The sequence below is a fragment of the Coniosporium apollinis genome (genome assembly GCF_000281105.1).
Source record: "Coniosporium apollinis CBS 100218 chromosome Unknown supercont1.18, whole genome shotgun sequence".
Taxonomy (NCBI): Eukaryota; Fungi; Ascomycota; class Dothideomycetes; genus Coniosporium; species Coniosporium apollinis.
The window spans coordinates 94,508-111,404 of NW_006913280.1; the positions used below are offsets into that span (position 1 = coordinate 94,508).

The 16,897-nt window shown below is 56.4% G+C and overlaps 8 protein-coding genes across 8 annotated transcripts; 4 read left to right on the top strand and 4 right to left on the bottom strand.

Moving 5' to 3' along the window:
* Positions 1 to 689: 689 nt before the first annotated feature.
* W97_04164 (uncharacterized protein) lies at positions 690 to 1,313 on the top strand (the record flags this gene model as incomplete). The annotated part of the gene is made up of 1 exon (XM_007782057.1): positions 690 to 1,313. One exon carries the CDS (start codon positions 690 to 692, stop codon positions 1,311 to 1,313), a length of 624 nt encoding a protein of 207 aa, XP_007780247.1.
* A 730-nt stretch (positions 1,314 to 2,043) lies between these two features.
* On the bottom strand, positions 2,044 to 5,708 carry W97_04165 (uncharacterized protein; the record flags this gene model as incomplete). The annotated part of the gene is made up of 2 exons (XM_007782058.1): positions 2,044 to 4,526; positions 4,736 to 5,708. The coding sequence occupies 2 exons, from the start codon at positions 5,706 to 5,708 to the stop codon at positions 2,044 to 2,046; spliced, it is 3,456 nt and encodes a 1,151-aa protein (XP_007780248.1).
* An 805-nt stretch (positions 5,709 to 6,513) lies between these two features.
* On the bottom strand, positions 6,514 to 6,925 carry W97_04166 (uncharacterized protein; the record flags this gene model as incomplete). The annotated part of the gene is made up of 2 exons (XM_007782059.1): positions 6,514 to 6,577; positions 6,639 to 6,925. 2 exons carry the CDS (start codon positions 6,923 to 6,925, stop codon positions 6,514 to 6,516), a joined length of 351 nt encoding a protein of 116 aa, XP_007780249.1.
* Positions 6,926 to 7,966: 1,041 nt separating this feature from the next.
* On the top strand, positions 7,967 to 10,013 carry W97_04167 (uncharacterized protein; the record flags this gene model as incomplete). Its single annotated transcript, XM_007782060.1, has 2 exons — positions 7,967 to 8,018; positions 8,074 to 10,013. The coding sequence occupies 2 exons, from the start codon at positions 7,967 to 7,969 to the stop codon at positions 10,011 to 10,013; spliced, it is 1,992 nt and encodes a 663-aa protein (XP_007780250.1).
* Positions 10,014 to 10,714: 701 nt separating this feature from the next.
* On the bottom strand, positions 10,715 to 11,296 carry W97_04168 (uncharacterized protein; the record flags this gene model as incomplete). Its single annotated transcript, XM_007782061.1, has 2 exons — positions 10,715 to 11,104; positions 11,159 to 11,296. The coding sequence occupies 2 exons, from the start codon at positions 11,294 to 11,296 to the stop codon at positions 10,715 to 10,717; spliced, it is 528 nt and encodes a 175-aa protein (XP_007780251.1).
* Positions 11,297 to 11,807: 511 nt separating this feature from the next.
* Positions 11,808 to 13,171, top strand: W97_04169 (membrane dipeptidase; the record flags this gene model as incomplete). Its single annotated transcript, XM_007782062.1, has 2 exons — positions 11,808 to 12,003; positions 12,228 to 13,171. The coding sequence occupies 2 exons, from the start codon at positions 11,808 to 11,810 to the stop codon at positions 13,169 to 13,171; spliced, it is 1,140 nt and encodes a 379-aa protein (XP_007780252.1).
* A 285-nt stretch (positions 13,172 to 13,456) lies between these two features.
* On the bottom strand, positions 13,457 to 15,080 carry W97_04170 (uncharacterized protein; the record flags this gene model as incomplete). The annotated part of the gene is made up of 2 exons (XM_007782063.1): positions 13,457 to 14,471; positions 14,527 to 15,080. The coding sequence occupies 2 exons, from the start codon at positions 15,078 to 15,080 to the stop codon at positions 13,457 to 13,459; spliced, it is 1,569 nt and encodes a 522-aa protein (XP_007780253.1).
* A 433-nt stretch (positions 15,081 to 15,513) lies between these two features.
* W97_04171 (uncharacterized protein) lies at positions 15,514 to 16,725 on the top strand (the record flags this gene model as incomplete). Its single annotated transcript, XM_007782064.1, has 1 exon — positions 15,514 to 16,725. The coding sequence occupies one exon, from the start codon at positions 15,514 to 15,516 to the stop codon at positions 16,723 to 16,725; it is 1,212 nt and encodes a 403-aa protein (XP_007780254.1).
* Positions 16,726 to 16,897: the final 172 nt, after the last annotated feature.

Sequence of the window (16,897 nt, forward strand, 5' to 3'; positions counted from 1 at the left end):
GCATGTGAATCTTGGAATAGAAATGCGCATTATCAGTTGGGCGAGAATCACCTTGCTTGTCCCAGCCGATGCCTTTTGCGGCTTAGTGACTGGCGAGTAGCGCAGAGATCGTCTCAGGCAAGAGCCGTTGAGTGGCTCGGCGTAGCACGGAACAGGTTTAGCCACCGGCTGCAGCAAGGATCCAGGCGTTCCCAATCTCTGGGGAGCTTGGGCACACCCTCAGCCCATTCGCTCGTCGCAACTGCCAGGCGGGTGCCGTCTCACGCCCTCTCTCTCTCTCTCTTTCGTTCACTATTCAGTGCATAACTGCGTCCTTTCTCTCTTCTTGTCTATCGTCCTTCTCTTCGATGATCACATAGGCTTCAGCATAATCCCCAAGAGTCTTACCGACTCGTAGCGACTGCTGCTTCTGAGTCTCAACTGTCTCTTGGTTGCCGATTGACTGAGCGGATTCCTTCCTTCCACAACCACCCGACGAGAAATCCACGCATATTAAACCCTCGACCTTGTCTCTTTGGGAGCCGGGGCTTTGCTTCGCGAGCGACACTCCTTATCCATACAATCAGGCCGCTCATCCAAACTCCTACCTCCGCTCCGTCGCTCCTTCACCGCCACCAGCCATCTGTCCGCCCCCAATCCACTCAGCGACCACCTCTACGCCTCGCGTCGACATCCTAACTCCTCCCGCCATGTCGCCCACCGAGAAGACCACCTTTGGCGCGAGCGTCGAGCCGGTCACACCCATAAAAACGACGACCCACCTCAACCTCACAACCCCCCTATCGATCGAGTCCCTCTCACCATCCGCCTCCCACTCACCCAACGTCCCCTCCTCACCCGTAACCCCGATCTCCGCGCACGACCCCAGCAACCCCTTCAGCGCATTCTACTCACACCCGACAACGCGCCGCTCGCTCGAGCAGCAAGCCGCCTCCTCGAAGACGCAGCTAGACGTCTACGCCCACGATCTGGAAGCAGGCTCGGGTCTTCTGCCCCCGCCACCCCTCTCGACAATCACAACCCAGCACACGCTGCCGAAATCCAGCATCGAGGGCCGCCCCAAGGAGTGCACCGTCTGGCCGAGCAAGCAGACGCTGCGCGAGAAGGCGCACGAGGAGAGATGCCAGACGGGGAACCCGGTCGTGAGGAGATGGCGGAACATGGATAACAGGCAGCGGCTGTGGTTCAAGATCCTGATTGCCCTGCTCGTCATCGCGGCCGCGGTGGGCATCGGGATCGGTATCAGTCGCGCTGTAGGGGGTGGCGTGTGGGCAGGGCAGGGGAAGAGCAAGGAGATCCCATCTGCTCGTTGAGAGGTGTCGGTTGTCTCAGCCGAACTGCCTTTTTTTTCCGGAGGCTGCCCGAGTTGTTGGGGCTTCATCCTGCGGCACGTCCTTGTACTTTCTTCATTTCTGCTACCTCCTTTCGATGTCGATACGCATTTTCTAATCACGTTCGTTCGCGGCACTTCTCGGCGTTGTAGCTTTTCATGATGCACTTTGCAGACATTGGGTTGGCGTTGTAGAGTTTTTTCCTTGCAGGGATCAAAGGTATCTACTTGGCTACAATGTGGCACGTGTCCGCTGCGCATTTCGTTGGGCGCTTTCCTCTCTGCTTTCGTTGCGAGAGGGCGATCTTGTTCTCAGGCACCTCCAATGTCCATATCACACGTTTTTTGTATTTAGCGGGAGGGCATACTGTTGTGTAGGAGGGTATACTAGAAGTAGAAGAAAGGCAATGTTCAGCACAGCTTTAAGCTCCTGTGTGAAAAAATGTCTTGCGAACCCGGGGAATGCTGCGCCCATGTTGTCAGAGACGGAGCTCGGCAGCCCAGCCGCTCATCAAAACTCCATTACATACTTGGTGCGAACAGCTCTGGCGCCAGATTGCAAGCCGTACCAGAACTCATATCACAGCTGCTCAATTCCACTAACAAGAACGTCCAGAGCATCAGCAGACCCAACTCCCTCAAGGCGGCTCACAATCCTCGCCCTGCTATCGTCAGTCAAGTTCCTCATCGCTTCGTAGAACAGCCCGAGCAACTCACAGATTCGCCAGCCTGCGCCCCCTCATCGCTTGCTCCATCTCCCCGCTCTTCTCCCTCGCGACCTCGACCACGCTCCTCGGCACGTTCGCCAGCCTCGCGACATTGAGCCCATAGCTCCTATGCGCCACGCCCTCGGCGACCTCGTACAAGAACGTGACAACCTCTTCCCCCGCAGTCCCGCTCTCCTCGAACCGCATGTGCACGTTCCTGAGCCTGCCATCCTCGAACGCGTTGCTCAACCTCGCCAGGCTCTGGTAGTGCGTGATGAAGAGCGTCAGACACTTGACCTCGCTGACGAGATGCTCCAGCACCGCCTCCGCAATCGCCACGCCGTCATGCGTGCTGGTCCCCCTGCCCAGCTCGTCCAAGATGACGAGGCTTCTGGGCGTCGCCTGCTTGAGCAGATCCGCCGTCTCGCTCAACTCAACCATAAACGTGCTCTCGCCCTTCATCATGTTATCGAACGCGCCCATGCGCGTAAATACCGCGTCTAGGAGCCCCAGCCGCGCCGACTCCGCGGGGACGTAGCAGCCTATCTGCGCCATGATGGCTATAAGCGCCACCTGCCTTACATAGCTGCTCTTGCCGCCCATGTTCGGCCCCGTGATTAACAGCGCCGGTTGCGCGGGCGAGAGGTCGACGTCGTTCGGGACGTACGCGTCTAGTAGTAGGCGCTCGACCATTGGATGTCTGCCCGCTTTGACATCGATGACGGGCTCGTCGGCGAAGACTGGCTTGGTGTAGCCCGGCTGGGCGCTGACATCCGCGAGGGAGAGCAGCGCGTCCAGCGTCGCGAGGCTCTGAATACAGTCGCGAAGGGCCTGGTATTTCGTGCCTATTTCCGCGAGCAGGGCGGCGAATGCAGCATCGCACGCCGCGGCCAGCGCCTCCTTATGCTGGTCGCGCTCACGCAGCAGTTTGACGACTTCGGGTGTGTGGAAGCGGGAGAGCTTCTTAGTGCCGCTAATCTTCTGCCACGAGGCAGGAACGTTCTTTAACTGCGCGTTCTCGACCTCAATTAGATATTCGACGGCGCTCACAGTGACGTAGTCGACTTTCTTCTTACGCAGCTTCGCGGCGGCTGCGGCGCGGTGTTCGTTAAGCGAGTCTTCGATGCTGGCGATGGCGAGCTTATGCTCGGTGATAGGCTCGGTTTCGTATTCGTCGCGGAAGAAGGCGTATTTGTCGTCGTCTTTTGCTGCTTGGGGATTGATGCGCTCCAGGTAGTCGAGCACGGAGGTGGAGATCTCGGGGAGGGAGGCGATAGCTTCTTGAAGGAGGGAGGACTTGAAGCCTGCTTCGGACGGGGTCTTGACGTGGGCGTATTCGCTCGAGATGCGCTGGAGACTCTGGAGGAAGCCGAGCAGTTCTGGCCGCGCGCACTTTCTATAGTAAATCCGAATCAGGGATTTTTCGAAGTCACCTTTTGCGAGTGACAGTATGTGTTTGAGCTTGTCTACTGGCATGGTCCGCTCGCCTTCGTTCAACTCTTCGACTGCCGCGATTCGCGCCTCCAGCTTGGTCTTGTCTAGCAGAGGCCTGCCGACCCATTTCCGGAGCAGCCGCTGCCCGAAGCGCGTCCTCGTCCGGTCCATCGTCCAGAACAGGCTGCCTTTTTCAGTGTAGTCTGTCTGATTGCGGTAGATCTCCAAGCTTGTAAGTGTGTTACCGTTCAGCAGCATGTGACTTCTGGCACTGAACGGCTGGAAGTTCTTCGTGAGGTCGAACACATGCTCCAGTCCGTACTCACTCAGGTGAGTTATCATCGCAGACAAGCAGACAGTGACATGCTCTGAGAGTTGATGCACTCGATCCAGTACATTGCTTGCGCCTTGTTGGTCCAATTCGCTACTTCCAGCCTTCATCTTCTCCGCGTAAAAGTTCGAGATGTGGCTGTAAGCTTGTGCAGCCATCGTCTTCGGCTTCTCAACGCGTTCCACGCGAGCTGCGTCACCGAAGACGTTGGTTTTGCTGGCAGACAAATGCTGCACGAGCTTCTCTGTGGCTTTGGAGAGATCCCCTACCACGAGAAATTCGCAGGGCGCGATGTGAAGTAGCCTTGTTTCGATCTCGCTCCTCATGAAGCCATCCTCAAAGTCGTCGTATATGATGTCGCCAGTTGCTGGTTGCACAGCGACGATCCCGACATGCACCTTCTCATCGGTGCCCCACCCTTTGGCGTTGGTTTCTGTGAGGCACAGAAGATATCCCGTTGAAGGTGCTCCACCAGCTGGGCCTGCAACAGGCCCTTCGAGGCCCTCAACATCATCGATGTACGTGCCCTTGGTATAGAGGTTCGTAAGCTTCCGGACGAAGGGCGCATTGCGATTGTCTCCCACAGCTTTGAGCGCTGCGGTCTCGAGCTGTCGGACGACGCCGACCTTATGGCCTGCTTGGACTAGGCGCTTGACGTGAACATGCAATCGGTGGGTGGGAAAGCTCGCGGATGCGAACCGGTCGATATGCGCTTCCGATGGATCTATCAAAATGGGGCAGATGTTAGTGTACCACCTGTATTCCGGGTTCGTGTATAACGCCTTGATGATCATTCAAGTAGTAACGTATGCTTCATGGTGCCACGTGCCGTTTCATGGAGGAAGGCGCGTTCCAAACTAGGAGCATGGGACAGAGCAAACCACCCATCTCCGCCAACCAGAGATTTGCAGACAGGGGAGAGTATCCACCTACGTTCGTCGTATCTGAACTTTCCAGGTATGCACACGATGCCCAGCTGCTTAGCCGCAATCCTCGCGTCTTCACCGAAAAACTTGAACTTATACCCGACTTCAATAACAAGCAGGGCATCCATGTGCTTCCTCTTGAGGTCCAGCACCTGCTTCTCCATAGGCGTGAGCTTGCTTTTGCTCGTCTTGGCAGCTGCGCCCTTCCTGCTTTTCGCTGCCTTTGGCGGTGGCTCTTCCTCTTCTGCCTCCTCATCCTCAGCATCAGGCTCGCCATCCGCTGTCTCTTCTGTGATGAGATGATTGCGCCGCTTGATCTCCGCGATGCTGTCGGGCCTCCCCAGCTTCTTTACAAAGCGCTGGTGTAGTCGCTCCTTGTGTCTGCGAACCTCGTCTGTGTCCGGTTCCTCATGGTTCTCATCTTGGGGAGGCGAGCTCGAGAATATGTATTTCGACGTCCTCGCAGATACTTTAGGCCCTTGGGCGCTGTTGAGTCCGGCGGAGCTGGCTTGGCCGAGAGACTGACGATGCCCGCGTGGAAGAGCGTGTTCTTCTATTCCTGAGGTTTCTTCAGAGGGGCTGGCCTCTAATGTCCCTTCGTCTGCGCCCTCATCGAGCGCCTTAAGCTTCTTGCGGCCGGGAGCACCGTTCTCGATGTCGCAGCCATCACCTTCGTCCAATGTGCGCTTCGACTGATGCGAGGTCCATCGTTGTGGCACTTCATCTTCCTCGTCTGAGCCTACGAACAACGCGTCACCGCTTGCAGCTCTATCATTCGCCGTCGGGGAGCTAGGTACTGGTGGCTTTGCGGCGGATGGCTTAGGGGTTTGTGACGGTTTTGAGGTGAAGAAGCTTGAGATTGACTGTTGCTTTTTTTGCGACGATGGAGGCTGCGATCGCGATGGTGCCATGGTCTCGTGGCTGTTGCTGTACCAATTTACGGGACCAACCACAATGTTCACAATGTTCACAATGTTCATCGTTAGGTCCGCATCGCGTCTGAAGCATCGCGTCGCGGTCCGTGCATCAGTCTGGGGCGAGACGCTAACGTGACGTAGGGCTGAATTGAAGCACTCTGAGGTGCCAAAACCTCACAACTTCAATGCACAATGAAGCGCTGTTAGAGGCGGTTGTCTACTTGCTTGGGATGTCCGCAGGATGATGTTGATCGTCGTTGGGTAAAGCTACAACACCATGAGCGTCGTTGAAACAACGATCCATCAACGGGAAGACCGAAGAGGATCACAGATTGGACGCCCTGGATCTTCGAACACATCACACACTTCGCATTGCTAGTATCAGATTGTTTCTCTATGAATATACACAAACCACTACCACCATCATCGTGTTCCAGGTGGAGAGCCTGTGGTGGCAATCGGAGTCAGGAGATGGTAGACTACCCCCTCATTAAACGATGGAATTGAATAGCAATTTTTCTTAGACAGATCTCCAGTCCCCCAGTCATGGGGAACATCACCTCAACCAGCCTCAGACCGAGTCGTTCTTCACAATCAACATGGTGTTTTCAGGGTTGACAGCTCCCTGAAGTAACAGATCAAGAAATACAGGACTACACAAGATAAGGGTCAAACCAAGGCGCCCAATCTCCATTTCCGAGTTCTTCTTCCACGGTCTCTCTTAGAATCAAAAGCGCCCTGACAAGCCGCTCGAACCTGAACGCGGCCTCCTGACGGTTAATATTCCTTGCGGCAGCGATCATGTCCAGAATGTTTTCGATGCCCTGTATAGTGCGTCCGCTAAATCTGGGGGCCCAGTAAGCTCGCGTCATAAAGTCTTCATGAACCGAGTGCCACGTTTGTGCGAGGTCTGGCCAGAGTGGATCGAACTTCTGTCCCATGTTAGTAACAAGTTGCTGGGGCTAGCTCCATACGAAGCCGGACAGTACATACAAAGTTTGGATAGGCCCAAGTCCAAAGATCGCACCACTCGCATCCGCAATCCCAGTACCGCCCGTTTCCCATGAAGTTCTGCCTAAAAGGGGCACCCCCTCGAAACGGGACAAGTCCTCGGGGTCTGTGCATGTGGGGTCCGAAACGAGGCCTGTTGAAGACGCCATTATGAATTGGAAACGGTACTCCGCGACGGCCACGGCGGCCCCGACCCCAGTCCGGTATCGCCAAACCTCCAACGATGGCGGCACGTTCGAAAGGATGATGGTGAAGGCAGAGTGGGTCATTGCAGCGCCGTTGAATCATGGCCATCGCATAAAACTAGAGGCAACAGCCGCTGTTATCAGGTGAGGGCTTCTCATTGTCGAAAGGCGCAGGCCTTGTCCTGGACCGAGAAGAGGAGCAAGTCGTTGAATAACCGCAGCGAAGTTTATAGTGGCCAGCCCTAAGGACTTCGACCTCAGGGCAGGTTGCATTATCAGGCGACAGAGTTGCACTGGCAATGCAATTGAACTTGCGTCACGCAAGCAAACCTCCTGACAGGTTGCAATGCCGGCAAAACGGGGTTCGACCCGGTCTTCTGCCGCGACTGAGACCCGATGGAGGCCTTCGAGGCGTGCAGTGCAAGTCGATGCTCATATCTCAAGGCTGAGCAAACATTGTGCTCGAGGCCTCGTGTGACATGCAGACAGGCCGGCGACAGACGAGTCTGCAAGTATTGGCCCACAAATCAGACACATGGTTGCGCTAGACGAGCAAGGATTCCTGTGTTTGCTTGATGGGAAGACCGGAGGTACGTCCTTGACCAGTGATGACGACAAGCCGGTCGCCAACTAGCCTGTAGGGCGGAGGTGCTGCTCGAGGCTTGTGAGACTGACGTATCTAACTCAGAACAGTAACTGAGCTGAAGTCGCAATCACGTTACCACAAGAACAAAGCGTCAGAGAGGTATTGTAATACGTGACTTCGAGAGTGGAAATGTTTACTTGACCATCGCTTTCATGTTTCGAATTCTCTGGGAGATCGATGCGCGGAAGCATGAGCTTGTAGTTCCAGCTACGTCGCAACTCTGCATTCAACGCGTTGCTCCAGAGAATGGAGACTGAGGTGAGCGTTCCTGGGGATGGTGGTTGGATGGCTCAATCAAGCGTGCATGCCAAGCCTTGGCACTTTACGCGGGTCGCGCTGCGGACGCGAACGCGCGACACCTACAAAGACGCAAGAAGCACCCACTCTCCCACTTCCACACCAGCAAGCACAACCCACCCACAACACTCTCCGCGCAGTATTCACATCGCAACTTCCAGTATCAATTCGTAGCTATCATCATGCCTGCTACCGTTCTTGGTAAGCGGACGAGGGCATGCGAGGATTCAGCAGGTAAACAATCTCCAAGCACCTTCCCAAAAGCCTGATACTAACCCTCTCTCTACAGCACCACGCTCTCCCGTCCTCACTCGCGCGAAACGGCGCGCGATCACTGTCTGTGTGGACAATGACGAGAACGAGAACCCTTTCGTCGTCCCGACAAAGGCTGGAGATACCGCCCAGGATGGCGACCGCATGGAAGTGGACAAATCGCCTGCGAAAAGTAAACTGTCTGGCAAGAGAATAGCATCCAGCATTACACCTGCGAAACATGGAGCTTTCCAGAGCAGACTCGCATTATCATCCTCAAAAATCGACGCGTACTTCAAGACCACCAAGACCGTATCTGCTCTCGACACAAAATCAGCACAGACAGCAACACCCCAGACTCCCCGGCATCGTGATGCGCTGTCAAAGAAAGTCCCCGTCACGCCATCACATCGCGTCAGGGTTGCTGGAACGCCATTGACGCCTCGAACCCCTCGCACTCCGATAACGCCTCGCGTCTCCGTAGCTACGGTGTATAATGAGGCGCGTCAGCTTTTCAACAAGGGCGCTAGAGCTGGTCGTTTAGTCGGTCGAGACAATGAGAGGCAGGAACTCAATACCTTCGTATCTAGCCGCATCGAGTCCAAATCGTCCGGATGCATCTATATCTCAGGGCCTCCAGGAACGGGGAAAAGCGCGCTCATCACCGAGATCAGCAGCAACATTACCAAGGACAGCTCCGCCAAGCGAGCATACATCAATTGCATGGCCGCCAAAAGCGCGGAAGACATTTACGGGAAGCTCTTGGAAGATCTTAGCGAAGACATTGAGAATCTAGAAGGCTCGGCAATGGAGATCCTAGAAGACTATTTCACCAAACGCGAAGTTGCGTATCTCGTCACCCTTGACGAAGTGGACCACTTGCTAGAACTGGACGTCGAACTCCTCTACAACCTCTTCGAGTGGTCTCTCTCGCCTTCATCCAGCCTTATCCTTATCGGCATAGCCAACGCCCTCGACCTTACCGACCGATTCCTTCCACGCCTCAAGGCGCGTGGTCTGAAGCCTGAGCTCCTGCCATTCATGCCATACACCGCCAACGAGATGGCCTCTATTGTCACATCGAAGCTTAAATCACTCGTGCCGGCCAACACCGCAGCGCCGGCCGGTTACGTCCCTTTCATCCACCCCACGGCCATTCAGTTTCTTTCCAAGAAGATCTCCTCCCAAGCCGGCGATCTCCGCAAAGCCTTCGACATCTGCCGTCGCGCCATCGACGCCATCGAGTCCGAGACCCGAGATCAGCACCTTAAGAGAGCCGTGGAGCAGACGCCCACACCCACACCATCCCCCACGAAGACACCTCTCGTCGAAAACATGAATCTCTCCTCCCCGCCAGCCACCCGCTCACCTTTCAAAACCGTCACCCGCCAAAAGGAGCTCGTCGCGTCATCCCTTACAACGCTAACGATCGAGACCGCACCCCGCGCCACAATCACCCACATCGCACGCATCACATCCGCCGTCTTCAGCAACGGTACAACCCAGCGCCTCTCAGCACTCAACCTTCAGCAGAAAGCCGCTCTCTGTGCGCTCTGCACCCTTGAAAAGCGCAACAAGCGTGCGGCATCCCTGATAGACGCGAACGCGATGCCCAGCACGCCTTCCAAACGAGCAACCGCCGCGGCAGCGCCGACGGTGAAGGCATTATACGAGGCCTACGCGTCCCTCTGCACACGCGAGAATCTACTGCATCCGCTCACGGCAACGGAGTTCAGAGACGTGGTTGGAAGCCTTGAGACGCTGAGTTTGGTGTCGGCGGTAGAGGGGACGGGGAGGAATGGGAGCTTTGTTGTGCCCGCTACGCCCAGTAGGAGGGGAAGGGGAGGGTTTGGGGGCAAAGTGGTTGAGGAAAAGAGAGTCGCGAGCTGCGTGGGAGAGAAGGAGTTGATGGAAAGCTTAAAGGGAGTTGGGAGTGGGATCTTGAGTGCGATGATTGAGGGGAACGGGTCGGCTTGAGGGAAGCTGTGTAGATTTACTGTCGCTTTGGATGTATATGGGAAGATAACATTCGTTGGATGAATCTGGGATATTCCTGTGTGGGAGACATTCGAAGCGCTGGCCTGTTTGGTTAGGTAGAGGCTAAGCTTGTGCTGCGTTGTAGAACAGTAGAACGATCGAACTATCATGTTCACAACAGCAATGTATCACGAAACTTGGTCTTGATGCACTGTAAAGCCAATACCTAACAGTTGGTTTGAACGACGCTAGTATTGCTGCTTGTATTGGCTTCCTCAAGGCTCGCTAAGCGTGTATTCAAAAGACTGGTATGGCAAAAATGAGGGCTATCCGTACCCAAAGATCCGTGAATCCACGTGATCCATCACTCGTCAGGGTGCGCATACACAAGGCTCCAGACGTCCAGATCATCCAGATACGGAAGTGCGGTATCCTCGTAGAACGACGACACGGTCCGATATTGTACCGCAGCCTCGAGTGCGCAGGCAGCACTTCGGATATTCCAGCTGTAGGTGATCTAGTCCGGTATAGGTACCAGTCGACACTCTGAGGTGCTACTGCAACCATATGCATCACAAGTGGATGGCCAGCGCCTCACAAGACGCGGGTTTTCGCGGGGTTCAGCATTATGCCTCAACATACAAGACTCTGCGGTGGCATGCCATAACCACAACCACAACCACAACCACAACCACAGCACCTCACATCCGATCCGCCTCGGCCTTCCTCTTTTCCATCAACTGAATAGCATTCTGCCTCCTCTCGTCCCTCAGCGTAAGAAACACCCAGAACCACGCCGAAAGCTCCAAGAACCCCCACGTAAACATCACGCCATTCTTCAGCTCCTCCCCCACACCCGGTTTGTAGGCTAGGCCCTGCCCCGCGAACATGCCGCCTTTCTTGAAGAGATACGTATACCCCGTGACTAAGAACAGGAAGAGCAGTCGTACTGGGGCCTGGGATGTGAAGAAGGGAATTGACAGCTCCGTAGGCATGGATGCGGCTGTGAAGTCGGAGAGGCCGAGGAAGGCGAAGAGGACGGCGAGGAAGGCTGTTATGGGGGATTTGTAGGCGAGGGAGGGGACGGGGGGCTATTATAGTGGTCAATGGAGTGTGTATACAGGGGCAGATAAGCGGAAGCTTACCAGGCGCATTGATTCTCCAAGCAGGTAGACGAGGTTCTGTTCTGAGATCGTACGCGGCGAGGTCAGGAGGAAGAAGGCAATGGTTAGGTGGAAGATAGAGAGGGCCCGAACGATTGTCATAGAAGAGAAGACAGCCATTGTAACTTGTGTAGCTAGCGGTATGGCTTGTTTGTCTGGAGTGGCAGAGTTGAAGCTTCCAAAAACACATGTCGCGCGAAGCTCGGACGCAGTTGTGCCTGAATGTCTGCCTCACGACGTGTCGTCATGCCCTTGCCCAACCTCTCCAAAAGGACCGCCTCCTGGTTTGAAGGCAGATGTACTTGAGCAGGTTCAGTAGAATCCCGGAGATGTGACAATGCCGCGTAGAATGGACGATTTGACGCCCTTGCTGAACGAAAAGCGGCGTATCTACGAAAACGCGCTGGATAACCTAGAGCATGGCCGGCCTATAAAGCGCGTATCAAGATATCCTTCGCCACTTACTACTTTTCTCATACTGTCACTATGTTGGCTCAGCTTTGTCGCATATAACCTTTTCTTTGACGTGCCCTTAGATGGGGATCACCATGTCCCGGGAGTATTGACGGTCGAAGAAAGAGCTATCAAAATCCTAGAGGAGAATCCACTCATCGATGGCCACAATGATCTCATGATCCTGATCCGATTTTTGTACAAGAACCAGATCTATGGCGAGAATTTCACGGAGACGTTCGAGAAGGGGGGAATGTTAGGGCATGTTGATTTGCCTCGTCTGGATCAGGGGAAGGTTGGAGGCGCGTTCTGGAGTGCCTTCATGCCGTGTCCGAGCAATGCTTCTGATTTCTCAGACGAGGCATACGCACCTAGTAGGTCTCTCCCTGCTCACCTGTTGTCTCTCGAGTCGGGTCTTATCGATCATTATTTTAAGATATTCACTTTTTCTTCTGCTTCGCTTCGAGGTTTCAAACTTATCATCAATTTGCTTGGAAGACTCAGAGATCCGCTTCGCCTGCACGCTCTCCACTCCCTTTGCCGTAGGGCTATCAAATTTGGGTGTTCTTTCAGCTTGCCAAACTAACAGCCCCCCCAGTCGTCAAAGCAACCCTCCAACAACTCGACCTCCACCACCGCCTCCACGCCCTCTACCCCCACTACTTCACCCCCACCCCCTCCGCCGCCTCCGCCCTCCACGCCTTCGCCTCCAACCGCCTCATCTCCCCCCTCGCAATCGAAGGCCTGCACCAGATCGGCAACTCCCTCAGCACCCTGCGCCTCTATCACCAGCTGGGCGTGCGCTACGCAACCCTAACCTGGAACTGCCACAACGCGTACGCCGACGCCGCGCTCGTGACCGATGGCGCCACGAGGAAGACTGTGGTTGCGGAACCGCTGTGGGGTGGAGTTTCGCTGCAGGGGAGGAAGGTGGTGAGGGAGATGAACCGGTTGGGGATGTTGGTTGATTTGGCGCATGTGAGCGGGGCGACTATGAGGGATGTGCTGGGCGGGTCTGCCGAGGAGAAGGCGAAGAAAGACTGGGAAGGAAGCATCGCGCCGCCGATCTTCAGCCACAGCTCTGCGTACGCGCTGTGTCCACATCCGCGTAATGTGCCGGACGATGTGCTCCAGCTTGTGAAGGCGCGGAGGAGTCTTGTCATGGTGAATTTCAGCCCCGACTTCATTTCATGCGTGCCTGGGAACGACACATCTGGACTCCCGGATCCGTACCCGGCGAACGCGACGCTTGCGCAGGTGGTCAGGCATATCATGTATATCGGCAACTTGATCGGCTACGATCACGTGGGCATCGGGACGGATTACGATGGGATTGAGAGCACGCCAAGGGGGTTGGAGGACGTGTCGAAGTTTCCGGACCTGGTTGCTGAGCTTCTGCGACAGGGGGTTAGCGATGAGGATGCGGCGAAGGTGGTGGGGCGAAACCTGTTGAGGGTTTGGAAGGAGGTGGATGAGGTTGCGGAAAGGTTGCAGCGAGAGATGGAGCCGGTGGAGGATGAGCTGGTTGGAGGGTGGGGATGAGCGCGTGACATTGGGGTGTGTATGTATTTGGCCTACGTCTGAAACAGACCATGGTGGTGGTGTTGAGAACTGAAGTGTACAGCGGGGCGATTCTGCACAAACATATAATATTGCATGAGGTATCCTGTGAAATTAATTTATGTTCCCAAGTCCCAGGTTTTTGGACCCTACAAAGAGATATTCCTAAGATGGTAGACATTGACAGCGCTAGGATGTGACCAACGCTGACCAGCAACAATCACAAGGGGTACCAGCCAGGGAACGAAGCAGTGTTGCCATCAGTAGCTAATCCACAATCTCCAACTCACCTTGTCTATCCCTCGCAAATGTATCCTTCCATTGGTCCCAAATCCCCACCAGCTCCTCCACATACCTCTCATGCACCTGATCCACATATGCCTGCTCCGGCCTCTCCTGCCTGATCACCTTAACCGGCTTACCGACCACAATATTGACCGGCCGTCGATACGGCATCATGCCAACATCATAGTTGAACACTCCCCTCGCATGAAACAGCGGCACCGTAAACCCCAACGCCTTCTTCACCATCAACTGCCCCCGATGTATCCACGGATGCTCCTCCTTCTCAACCTGCTCATACAAGTCATTCTCGCCAAATGCAAGCACAGGCACTAGATCCGCGCCCTGACGAATAGCCAGCTTGACGAAGCCTTTGCGGCTGTTGAGCACAAGACGCAGATGCCCAGGGACCGCATCGAGCGACTCTCGCGCGCCGCCGATCACGATCGTGATCGCACGGCCCATGCCTTCGCCGTTCGGGCCGCCACGGCTTAGAAGGTTCTCGCAGCTCTCCCTGCTCACGGACGCGAGGCCCAGGCGCAGGGCGTAGTCCCTATATAGCGGGACCCTGAAGTTGCTATCGAGCGTCAACAGCGTGTTCGTAATACCCGGGAACAGCTGACCGAAACCCAATGCCTCGGTTGCGAAGGCCGCGAAGGCACCGTGGGAGATGATGCCGTGCGGGTGGTATCCGAAGATGTACTTGCGGGTTGGCGGGAGCGGGCAGGTGCGGTGCAGACGCGCGGGAAAGTAGGACGCGAAAAGGGACCACCATGGAAGTCGACGCATGCGCTCCGAGCGGTAGGAGAGCTCGCCGGAGGTGTGGGCGCGGCTGAAGAGGCAGAAGAGGAGGTAGGGGATTAGGAGCGGCCAGAGGAGGGGGATTGAGCAGAGCAGGAAGAAGGTGGTGAGCATGAGAGCGATGCTGAGGGTGTGGAGGAGGACGGCGAGGGTTTGGAGGCGGCGCTTGAGGGGAATGTTCAGGGGCGCAAAGCGGATGCTGTTGGTGTGTTAGGATGCGAGGGTGGCATGTCTGAGGGAAAGGGTGAACTCACGCGCTGCGGTCCCATCCTGTTCCCGCTTGACGGCCGCTGGCGAGCTTGTCCTTGCCTGCTTGTGACTGGGGCTTCCTCTCTTTCTTATCGAGTCGGAGCGCTTTCTCCCAGTCGTCGTCTGGTTTGACACTCATCAGCCGGTCTCCGGCTTTATCCTCAAACTTCTCGTAGACGATGTTGTTCTCATTGGACGACTCCTTCTCATGCCGCTCATGCTTGGGACTGCTGTGTTGTCTTGAACTCCTTCTGCTGTGTCCCTTGCGCGTGGGGCTCCTGGGAAGGTAATCGAGGCCTGCTCCAATATACTCGTTCGGTGTGTGAGACTCGCCATTGGTGAGCGAGCCATTCGAGTCTACCGGCTCCGGCTGGGGCTCAGGCAGCTGCTCCTCTATCGTGTCGAAGCTGCCATTGGTGACCGGTTCGGATTCCGAAGGCTTGTGCGTACCGTTGGGCTTCGGCACATCGAGCGGAATGGGTAGTATGCCATTGGGGTCTTGCACGGCAGCTTCGAGGTAGGTGTTGGGCGGCAGTTCGTAATCGGAGTTGAGAGACATGGTGAGGGCGTGGCGGATGTCTGTGTAGGTGGCTAGGCCTCTCCTGTGCGTTGCTCGACCATCACTGTCGTGCTATGGAGCGATGTCGAGGTCACTGCGAAAGAACACGCTGCTGCTCCCGCTGGGCGGAGTTCAGGCTGTTTTCAGCATGACGTCGCCCGCAGGCCCGCCGCGGTTGGGGCCAAAGCGCAATTCGAGGATCCCTCGTCTTCTGCTGGACGCGGAATACGACAGCGAGCGTCGCCATGGTGGAGATGGCCGAGGCAGTATGCAGTAACTACGACGCCTACGCGGATGTCTCCCAGAGGCGTGGATGGCCTCAGGATGCCAACTATCTCGGTCACGTGCCGGCGAAGCAAGACTCGACATGTTGCTGCCTTGAGAGCGCATTCCTTCCTCCCGCCGACTGACATCGCAGCTTTAAGAGGATAGCATGCCACTGCAGATCACGGCCGCCCACAGCTCTCGCGTTACGAAGTCAACATCTCGCTCGGCGTCCTCTCCGTTTTCCTCGAATCCTCGCCGTAAGCCTTCCCTGACGCCGAGGCGAAAATCCGACGATGGCGCCGGTCAGTCCCAAGAGCGCTTGGAGGATGCAGGCCTCGTTACCACTTTGGCTGGTCCGGACACGCCTTGCAGCGTGCTGCTGCTCATGACATATATCCGTGACCGGATGTTTAGCGACGTCCCGGAACGAGGCTCTGGCATGAACTCGACGAGGACAGCAGAGGTCCTGAACTACCGACTCAACCTCCCACCCATTGTCACTGTAGCGCATATACACTCCTTCACCAACTCTCCCACCTCCATAGACCGCGAGATCGCCGAGCTCATCCGCTCAGGCAAAATCCGTAAACTCGTTATACCCGGCAGGAATGCAGGTCGAGCCGCAGGCCGAGATGCCGTAGGCGATTGCCTCGTCCTCTTCTCCGACTGGGAGCGGCTGGTACGCTCTCACCCGGACCTCACAGACGGCCTGAAGGAGAAATATGTCACCCTGCTCCGCGCCACTCAGACCTCCAGCATCGCCAGCAGCGCCCTGACTCACTCCGAGGCCGCCACCCTTACCTCAGCCGGCTTCCTCATCTCCACCACCGCCTCGGCGCACTCGTCGACCGCAGATTTCTTCCTCCGGCCCAGCGTCGCCTCCTCCGGCACGCTCTCATCCCTCGCTTCCGCTGGCTCCAGAGCTGCAGCTGGCACCCTCGAGGCCGTTGGTGGCGTCAACGCGCTCCACAACGTAGGCGGTAGCGGCGGCGGCACCGCGATATCCGGCGGCGCGCGAGCCGCCGCAGCGAGCGGGGCGCAGTACAACTTCTCCCTGCCGAATACGGGGCCCTACCTCCGCCTCCTGACTACCGCGCGGAGCCACTTGGTCACGTTGCTGGGGAAGAGCTCGCGGTACAGAGAGGCGCCTGTTAGCTTATTGAGGGACCGGTGGGACGGTGGAGTGGCGGATGACAGTACGGCGACTCAAGCGAAAAAGGTGAGGGGGGAGTTTGTGGGGGTGCTGCCAGGGAGGACGAAGAAGTGGAGGACGTTTTGGGGATTGAGGTTCGAGTGGGTGCTCGAGGAAGCGGTGGGGATGGGGTTGGTGGAGGCGTTTCAGACGGGGAGTGTGGGGCTTGGTGTGAGGGTGCCTTGAGGGCTGCATGGGATGCGGGAAGAAGGCAGGGAAGGGCCGCATCGTTCTCGAAAAGATTTTCCCCGTCGTATAGGGAGCAATGCCCTCTTGGTTGGAACCACTGAGCCGCAGTCAACAGTGACTCGCAGTCAAGAGTGGCTCGCATTCACGGGTACAAGGTGACGACGCATGG